Source organism: Engraulis encrasicolus, chromosome 23 (genome assembly GCF_034702125.1).
Source record: "Engraulis encrasicolus isolate BLACKSEA-1 chromosome 23, IST_EnEncr_1.0, whole genome shotgun sequence".
In the NCBI taxonomy this organism is placed as follows: domain Eukaryota; kingdom Metazoa; phylum Chordata; class Actinopteri; order Clupeiformes; family Engraulidae; genus Engraulis; species Engraulis encrasicolus.
The window spans coordinates 48,574,584-48,584,222 of NC_085879.1; the positions used below are offsets into that span (position 1 = coordinate 48,574,584).

At 38.6% G+C, this 9,639-nt stretch overlaps 1 protein-coding gene across 1 annotated transcript in view; it reads right to left on the bottom strand.

Moving 5' to 3' along the window:
- Window positions 1-8,659, bottom strand: part of LOC134440045 (NACHT, LRR and PYD domains-containing protein 3-like) — a 102,525-nt gene extending 93,866 nt beyond the window's left edge. The window contains exons 1-5 of the mRNA XM_063189973.1: window positions 8,572-8,659; window positions 8,397-8,454; window positions 2,480-2,525; window positions 2,196-2,324; window positions 808-888 (exon numbers count right to left, since the gene is read on the bottom strand). Coding sequence (XP_063046043.1) covers window positions 808-888; window positions 2,196-2,266 — 152 coding nt within the window. The 5' untranslated portion in view covers window positions 2,267-2,324; window positions 2,480-2,525; window positions 8,397-8,454; window positions 8,572-8,659. The remainder of the gene's footprint in view (window positions 1-807; window positions 889-2,195; window positions 2,325-2,479; window positions 2,526-8,396; window positions 8,455-8,571) is intronic.
- Between the last annotated feature and the right edge of the window lie 980 nt (window positions 8,660-9,639).

Below are 9,639 nucleotides of genomic sequence, written 5' to 3' on the forward strand. Positions count from 1 at the left end.
GAACAGACCAAGGATATGGATCACTGGAACCATGTCGTGTGGTCTGATGAGACCAAGATAAACAAATTTGCTTTAGATGGTGTTAAGCATGTGGTGTTTTTTTGCAAAAAAAAAAAAGTGCATTATCTGGCTAGTCAAGCATGGTAGTGGGACTGACTTGGTTTGGGGATGTATGAATGCCGTCAACATTGGAAATCTGAATTACACCTAAAGAAGCATGCATGTCAACATGCACTGTGACTACAGAAGCAGATCATGATACTCTCCATTTGACTTCATACAAAACTCACACCCATCTATTTAGCCAGGTGCAGACTCACATTGTAAAATTTCAATGTAAAGAAAGGTTGAAACACACACCGATGACGTCCCTTTTAATCCCTTTTCATTCCCAAGTGAAAAAATGAATGTAGTTGCTGCCAAAGGTGGTTCTACACAGTATTAAGCAAAGGCTGTGAATACTTATGTAAATATGATTTCTTTGTTTTTTTAATTTTAACATTTCAAAAACTCTCAAGAACTTTTTTTTTCACATGGTCATAATGAGGTATTAATGTTACATTTTGAGGACAGAGATTAATTTAATACAATTTGGAATAAGCCGGTAAGGTAATAAAATGCAGGAAAAGTGAAACACTGTAGGCTAAATACTTTCCGGATGCACTGTATATTATGAATAAATCATCTAATTCATGAAATATATATATAAACTCTAATGTGTTTTGGCTACATAGGCTTTTGATTACAGGTTGCTTTTTGATGCACTGAGAATATTAGACGGACTTTGTCGTTGCTTCTTCTGCCCACCTTCTCTCTGCTGCCATGTGAGGGGGCTCATCTTTAGAGCGATCACTCGTCACGGATGAAGATCTGGGCACACCAGAGTCTCTGGACAGATAGACAAACAGAGAAATAGAGAAAACAAAAATACAAGAAATAAATAACATATTTTTGTATACATATTATGAATTAATTATCTAATATAATAATAATCTAATATGTTTTACCTACTGTTTATTGATAACACATTTTCTTTCCTCCAAAATAGGAGAACTATTTGTCATTTTGTGCACTAGACGAGGGTGAGTGTTGTTGCTTCTACTGGCCACCTTTTATCTTTTGCCATGCGAGGGGGGTCATCTTTAGACCGATCACTCCTCATGGATGAAGATCTGGACACACCAGACTCTAGTGACCGTTCCTTTTCTGCTGCCATGAGAGGGGGGTCATCTTTAGACCAATCACTCCTCATGGATGGAGCTCTGGACACACCAGAGTCTAGTGACTGGGCACTCTTAGGTGGGGCACTGGACACACCAGAGTCATCTGACTGGGCAGTCTTAGGTGGGACTCTGGACACACCAGACTCTAGTGACTGGGCACTCTTAGGTGGGACTCTGGAAACACCAGACTCTAGTGACTGGGCAGTCTTAGGTGGGACTCTGGACACACCAGACTCTAGTGACTGGGCACTATTAGGTGGGACTCTGGACACACCAGACTCTAGTGACTGGGCACTATTAGGTGGGACTCTGGACACACCAGACTCTAGTGACTGGGCACTATTAGGTGGGACACTGGACACACCAGACTCTAGTGACTGGGCACTATTAGGTGGGACTCTGGACACACCAGACTCTAGTGACTGGGCACTATTAGGTGGGACTCTGGACACACCAGACTCTAGTGACTGGGCACTATTAGGTGGGGCTCTGGAACAGCCGGGTCCGGTTCCTTCCTGGTGAACCTGCCAGAATGGCAATATTGTACATCACTGCTAGAGAGATGAGAATGCTATCTGCTGATCTACTAGACGAGTTTTCCTTACTAACTACGACTCATAACTATACTTACAGTATTTCATGAATGTGGAAAATAAGTATATGGAAGGCTTAGTCTTGCTATGAATGAAGTTTTGTTTTATTTTCCCCACTTCGTTGTAGCACTGTGCTTTTTTCAAATACATAATGAGCTATTTTTCTTTATCATGCTGAATAGTTTTAATTCAATTGTAACATCAGCGATGGGGACATGGGCCACACACACACACACACACACACACACACAGCTAACAGGATGGAAAAATAAAGTTTAACAATGTCATTGGACACTGACTGCACTTCAGATTTCTGTGCCTCATGAACAAAGCTTAGACTAAGTTGATATTTCATGTATGGTGAATTCAGTCTAGTTACCTGTTAGATTCTGCTGATTGACCCTCTGGTTCCTGTCCCATCTGGGACTCCTGGTTGCCAGGGGAACTCATCCTGAGGAGCCTGTACTGACCCTTTCCTCCACCAGATGGCAGCACCTCACCTCATTTCCTGTACATAGGGTTGCCACATTTCAGTGGTAAAAAAAAAGGGACACATTGATGCGCCAGCACGAATCATTAATGATATGTCTTTATTTCAATGGGGTAATATGAAGCCGTGCATTATAAAAAGACGGGACAGTCCAGGAATTTACCCAGACATACCATAAAAACCGGGACAATCCAGGAAAAACCTGGACGTGTGGCAACACTACCTGTACAGAAGACACAAAAGAATGATTCGCACAGGATTAATATTACCTATGGATGGTAATTTGGAATAATTATGAAGAATGTACGAGTTCTTTGTTCAGTGTGGATGTAATCTGTGAAATAGGGTAATCATTCTGGCGCATACTACCTGTATTTGTACTACCTGTATTTGTTTTGTGCTTTTTTAAACTGTTAATATAATTGGAAACAAAATTCCATTTTAGAATGTAGCTTAGTTGCCGTCAGTGTCCAGCTTATTACCCACCATTACAAAGGCGGCGCCATTACCATACGGGTAGCAGTCGCTAGTGCTAAATCATTCAGAATGGCTGTGAGCAGCCTAAGAGGAGCAATCAGATCGAAAATGCAGTGAGAGCACGAGAAACATGCTTTAACGTACTTTAACAAACATGCTTTATGCTGACATTTTACAATATTTCCATTTTGCACCTGCAGTCAAGCTTTTTGAATTACTTTACTCAGAAGTGAGCAGATTTTTCCATCTAGTTTTTCTATTGAAAGTTTAGTGTTGTGGCCTTGCCATGGACTAACAGTGGGGCACTGGCTTAGGCTACTACAACGGCGACCCGGGTTCAATTCCAGCCGGGGCCATTTCTGATCCTTCGCCGTTTCTCTCTCCCTACACATTTCTTGTCTCTCCTCCACTGTCCAATCAAAAATAAAGGCAAAAAAGCCCTAAAAAATATTTAAAAATAAAATGTAATGTTGTGAAGTTGTGAGTTCACTCAAGTAAGTTGCTCAAGTAAAATAAAGATACTTTAAAATGTACTGAAGTAGTTTGGCTAGGTAACCAGTAATGCTTTTTCCTGGGATTGTAGACTTAGAAAAACAACACATAATACTTGTTTGCTTTGATGAAATGATGCAGGACGTCCACACCCTGACCTTTCAGATCATTATTGACCTTTAGAATGTTCCCCAAAGAATACCTGTCCACTGCTGTAGACTGATAGTCCTTAATAGGAGGACCTTAACCCTTATGTTGTGTTCGGGTCATTTTTGACCCGTTTTCAAGTTTTAGTGTGAAAAAAACACACTTTCCTTTATTTTCTTGGAATAAGGCTTCATCTAATCCTCAGTCACAATCATTGCAACACACAAAAAATATGTTTTATCATTTTAGTAAATTTTAAAGGTCCAAAAAAAAAAAAGTTACATCTGTGGTGTTCAGGGTCAAAATTAACCCGGCATAGATTTTTGGCTGTTGTATGCATTTCTGAAAAGCTGTTGGTTGCCCCTTGTCTTTAGTTTGGTGATTTATGGTGAGGAAAATATATTTCTTGCCTGAACATTTTTTTGCCAGCTTTTTCATATTCCAAATCCAATATGGCCGCCGGACAGTCCCATACACTACAATACGTCATATCTCCTGTTGTGAAAGGAGTACAGAATATTTCTGGTGTCTACTCATATGTTTTCATGGTCAGGGAATCCATTCTGCATTATATAATGAGATTTTTTGCACATTTGTTTGCAAAATACATTTTTGCACATTATTTTTTCCAAAAAACGTATCAAAAATTCATAATGGCACCCAAACATGTAGAACTGGTCTTATACTTTCCATAAAGTTGATGTGGCAATGGCATAATGGTCCATGTTCATGGCATAGGGGATTCAGATGAATAGTGTGACTTTTTTCATGTTAATTGATGTGTTCATTTCCAATATCTTTGCATTAGATTGGTGGAATAGCTGTGACTCGGACAGAATTGTTATTTTGTATATTTATCACACTAAAATCATATAAATATTGAAAAACACCAAGTCAACATATGATACATTGATTTTATGCACTGTAAAACTAATTTAGTTGGCATTTGGTCTTTATCCTGCTATAAATCTCTTTGGGTTGGTTTGGACCTCAACACCACAAATGCCACTATTGATGATATTTTTCAATATTAGAGAAAAACCAATAAAATACATTTGGGGGTTGTTGTACTCTCATATCAGCTGTAATACATGGACAACATAATCACTAATTGTATCACTTTAGGAGGTATTAATAGTGAATTTATGCAGATTTTGATAGTTTTGGTCATCAAAAACGATTTGCATAATGTAAGATAAAAGACCAGTAAAGTCAAAAAGATGAATACATAAAGTAATATTTCCATGGATATGAATACATACCAAGTTAGCCATGAGATGAAAAACAATATTTGATGATAACTAGTGTTTTGGGGTATTTTATGGCTGAGTTTTGTTATCAAAAATGACCCTAACACCACAGGTGTATGCAGCTTACTAACACAACACAAGGGTTAATAGGAGGCCTGTGCTGCAGATAGTAAGCCTATATATTTAAATAAAGTTTTCAGGTCGGTGGGACCCATTTTCCAGTTTTTTGCATTAAGAAAACTTGTAGCCTAGTTAAGCGGGCTTGCAGAGCAAGGCCCTATTCTAGTAATCTCTAAGTAAAGTTTATGCTTGCTTTGTTGTGCAGGGCAGTAAAAATAGAAAATGGATCTCCTCTTAGGCCTTTCGAGATAGAGACACCATTCAAACACTAAAACGACCGCTCGGCTTGGAGATCATTTGTTGTGCGATAGCGTGTCCGTGTCTCTTGTCGTTTTTCCGTTTTTGGCGATTTTGTGCAAGTTTGGGTCCCCATTGAAAACAATGGTAGAACCTTCATGAACCAAGGTTCCGCCACTCTAGAGATTAGAGTGTAGGAGGCTTTTTCGTTCATAAAACATCAACACTTTCACCTAGAAGTTTAGTTGACGCGTTGTTAGCGAGCTCTATGGGATGTCTCCAAATTGTCAAAGTTTCATCTCCCAACTCCCAATACTTTTTAAATGGCAGGTGTGTAAAAACGACAGGGCTTTTATATTGGTTTTCCCATTGAGTCTTGAAGTGCCTTTTTCAAGAGGTCAGCGCATGTTCCACAAGAGGTCCATTTGTGACTGAACCGTTTAACCTATAAACTTCATTCAAAGACTGTTAGAAAGATCACACGTATGACTCCAATCTGTGACCAGGACATGTGCCAATTCTTTTTAGTTTTTTTACAACGATAATCTAAAGCCCTAGAAACTGTTTTGGATTCTGCCCTCTGCCTTGGAGCACCATACTAACTGCCATAAAGTCAATCAGAACAACCAATATAGGGTTCCATCTCAACTGTCACTTTCTCTCAACATTCTATTCTTAACGAGCAGTCTAAAGAATTCTAGAAGTCTATTGTTCAGCTCTTCAATGCAATGTGGTATTGTCTTGCTGAAATGTTCATGACAGCCGGCTGCTTGGCTCAATGGTAATGGTGCTGGATTAGAGACATGGATGTTGGGAGTTCGAATCCCACTCTGACCCATGTTGACTTTCAAAATTATATCATATGCAGTGTTCCTTAGCAAACTTAAAATACCATGTATGTCATTTAGTATCAATGGCAAATGTGCTGGATTAGAGATATGGAGGTTGGGAGTTCGAATCCTACCCGGACCCATGTTGATTTTCAAAATTATATCATATGCAGTGTTCCTTAGCCAACTTAAAATACCATGTACAGTCAATCCGGAAAGTACTCACAGCACTTCACTTTTTTCACATTTTATTATCTTACAGCCTTATTCCAAATGCTACAAATGAATCTCTGTTGTCAAAATCCTACACAAATTATTCCATTATGACCATGTGAAAAAAAAGTTGTCTTGACAGTTTTGAAAATTTATAAAAATAAAAAACAAAGAATTCACTTTTACATAAGTATTCACAGCCTTTGCTTCACTAGCTTAGCGACATATTCCCTATTTTAAATGGTCTTAAAGCAAGACAACGATTAAAATGAAAAATAAGACACTTTACCACCTATATACTGTAAATCCCAGCCAACGATTTTACCTGTATTAAGCCCCAAAATAGTGGCATACCCCTTTAATACTTTGTAGAACCACCTTTGGCAGCAACTATTCAAAATGAAAAGGGATTAAAAGGGAGGTCATCGGTGTGTGTTTCAACCTTTCAGTACATTGAAATTGTACATTTTGAGTCTGCACCTGGCTAAACTAGATGGGTGTGAGTTTTGAATGAAATCCTATGGAGAGTATCATGATCTGCTTCTGTAGTCACAGTGCATGTTGACATGCATGCTTCTTTAGATGTAATTCAGATTTCCAATGCTGACGGCATTCATACATCCCCAAACAATGTCAGTCCCACTACCATGCTTGACTAGCCAGATGATGCACTTTTTTTTTGGTAAAATTCACTTGTTTACCACCACACATGCTTAACACCATCTAAAGCAAATTTGTTTATCTTGGTCTCATCAGACCACACAACATGGTTCCAGTGATCCATATCCTTGGTCTGTTCATCTCTCTTGAGACCAAGATAAATACATTTGCTTTAGATGGCGTCAATCAAGGCTGTAAGATAATAAAATGTCAAAAAAGTGAAGCACTGTGAATACTTTCCGGATTGACTGTATGTCATTTAGTATCAATGGCAAAGGTCCTGGATTACAGATATGGAGGTTGTGAGTTTGAATCCCACTCGGACCCATGTTGATTTTCAAAATTATATCTACCATTATGTCATTTAGTATATACCCAAAACGCAGAGCTACATGACTTTCAAGATGGCTGAATCTAAGATGACTGAATTGTTTGGCCCATAACTTCTGACTGGGTGGATGGATTTTTTCCCCAACATTTCTTTTAGCTTTGTTTTCTCAATAGTACTTTGTTTTTAATTTAGGGATAGAGATATCAAAAATAAAACTGCTCATCTCTGCCCCAAAAGGCAAGCCCGCTTCCAGCATTTTCTGTGAGAATGCAATCTAGTTTGAAAATGAGATTCACTGATCTAGTTTGAGGCCACTTCAGCTGATATGAATGCTGATGATACCGTTAGACAACTTTGACAAGACAATCAAGGATTGGTAGCCTAGCCCTACACTTTATTCTGTTATTAAAGGGACACTGTGTGAGATTTTTAGTTGTTTATTTCCAGAATTCATGCTGCCCATTCACTAATGTTACCTTTTTCATGAATACTTACCACCACTATCAAATTCCAAGTATTCATTATGACTGGAAAAATTGCACTTTTCATACATGAAAAGGGGGATCTTCTCCATGGTCCGCCATTTTGAATTTCCCAAAATAGCCATTTTTAGCTGCAAAAATGACTCTACTTGGACCATACTAGGAAATATTTGTTTATTACTTTGTAAACTTTCATGTAAAAATTCGGCGATAGCCAACCCAGTTTGAAAGAGCAGCATAGTTGCTGTACCTTTTTTGACCATTTCCTGCACAGTGTCCCTTTAAAAAAATAAAAATGATCGGGCCTATTTCATAAAATAATCAAATTAAAGGCCTAGGCCTACATAATTAGGCCTACAGAGTAGCCTATTTCAACTTTCACCTTTAAAAGTGAATTGTTTTGACATTTTCCATTACTTATTTATAATTATTTTTTCATTATTTAAAAGATGTAGGCCAAATTGATGAATGTTCGCAACACGGTTTTTGGCTTTTTGGTTATTTAATGGCAGTGGCACGACGTTTCATTATTCAGAAGATGGCTAGCCTAGTCTAAATTGCATACCTGATGATCTAGGTAGGATGTTCTCCTTCATAATCATAACGGATAGGCCTACATTTTTGAAAAACATGTTTTAAAATGTAGGCGATGGTAGGCTACGTTGGCCTAATGTGACAAGAAAAACTTTTCAGGCCTCGCCCTACAGTTATTTCCACAACGTTAACCGGGTTATCAATAAAATTAAAAGCAAAAACAATAAAACTGATTGAACACAACTGTTTGGCTATAGCCTAATCACAAAATTGCTGTACTCTACAACATCAATCTTTTTTGTGACAAATATTTAGACCTACTTTTCAAATGGACGAACCTCGAGGTGGTGCGCAGAAAACGGTCACTGCGGAGGACTGAGAGACACAACAAAGCAACAAGAACAACATAGCATAGGCTACAACTGCGTAAGAAAATATTTTAAGTTGGCCTAGGCATTCCTATTTTTGTAAATTGCTCGTCATTAGGCCTACCTCACTCTAACGCATGTGAATTGCGATAGAAAAGTTTCTTTCATGCAGCTGCCGCACTGCCTGTCTGCCGCAGACGGAGATCTTTGTTACTTTCGATTTCATACAGTAGCCTCGAGGTGCATCCTGTTCTCACCAGCGACATGTGCTGACGTGAGTTTTACTGTATATCGAGTGTCTGAACGTTACAGCTCTCCGACAGAGCACCTGGGGTGTACCAAGATAGGCATACGTCATCGCAGCTCTGTGCAAAGTCAAGTCATGAGGCTACAGTTTGTTCAAGCACCAACATGCTTTTGTCCATTCTTAAGAAGCATTTGCAAAACAGGTAGGCTACGTCAACACAGCAAGGGCTTCAGATTATGATCTTGTGATGTAAAACACACAGACAGACAAATAATTTCACAACTTTTCCACCTTTACTATAATCTTTACAATGCACTTCATAAACAAACACAAAGCTTTAAAGGGAAAACATTAGGCTCTATTTTTAATTTTTGGTGGGCAGATGCACCGTACAATACATGTCCTAAAGTCGCAGTCGCAGACCTTTTTGTTTTTCTTTGACAGGCTTAATAGTCATATGTAATTACTAGTATGCTATTATATTGCTTCAACTATGTAATACACGACTAGTTGTGTTGTAAGAGTCTGTTAGAGGACTTCTACTTGCCACAACTCTGCCCATAAATGGACACAGTGGCCACGTCCCTCTTCAGGTTGCAGTGCCTCATACAGCACATGGCCACTAGAGGGCAGACCTGCATTGAGTATCAAGTTGTCAATAGCAGGTCCAGTGAGAGACAAATCCCATCAATCGCCGCTGTCCAGCAGAAACCTTGTATCTCCACTTTTCATTTGTATTTATTTATTAATTTATAAATCACTATTTTCTAAATAAATAAAAATGTCATCATTAAAGTTGGTTATGTAATAATTTATCATAGGCCTACATGTACTGTATATATACTCATGGAGACTGACCAGTACTACTGATTTACATTTTATAATGTCTTGTGGACTTAATTAAAGCTGGACTGGGAGGCCTGGGGTTGTGGACTTTAGTGAAGC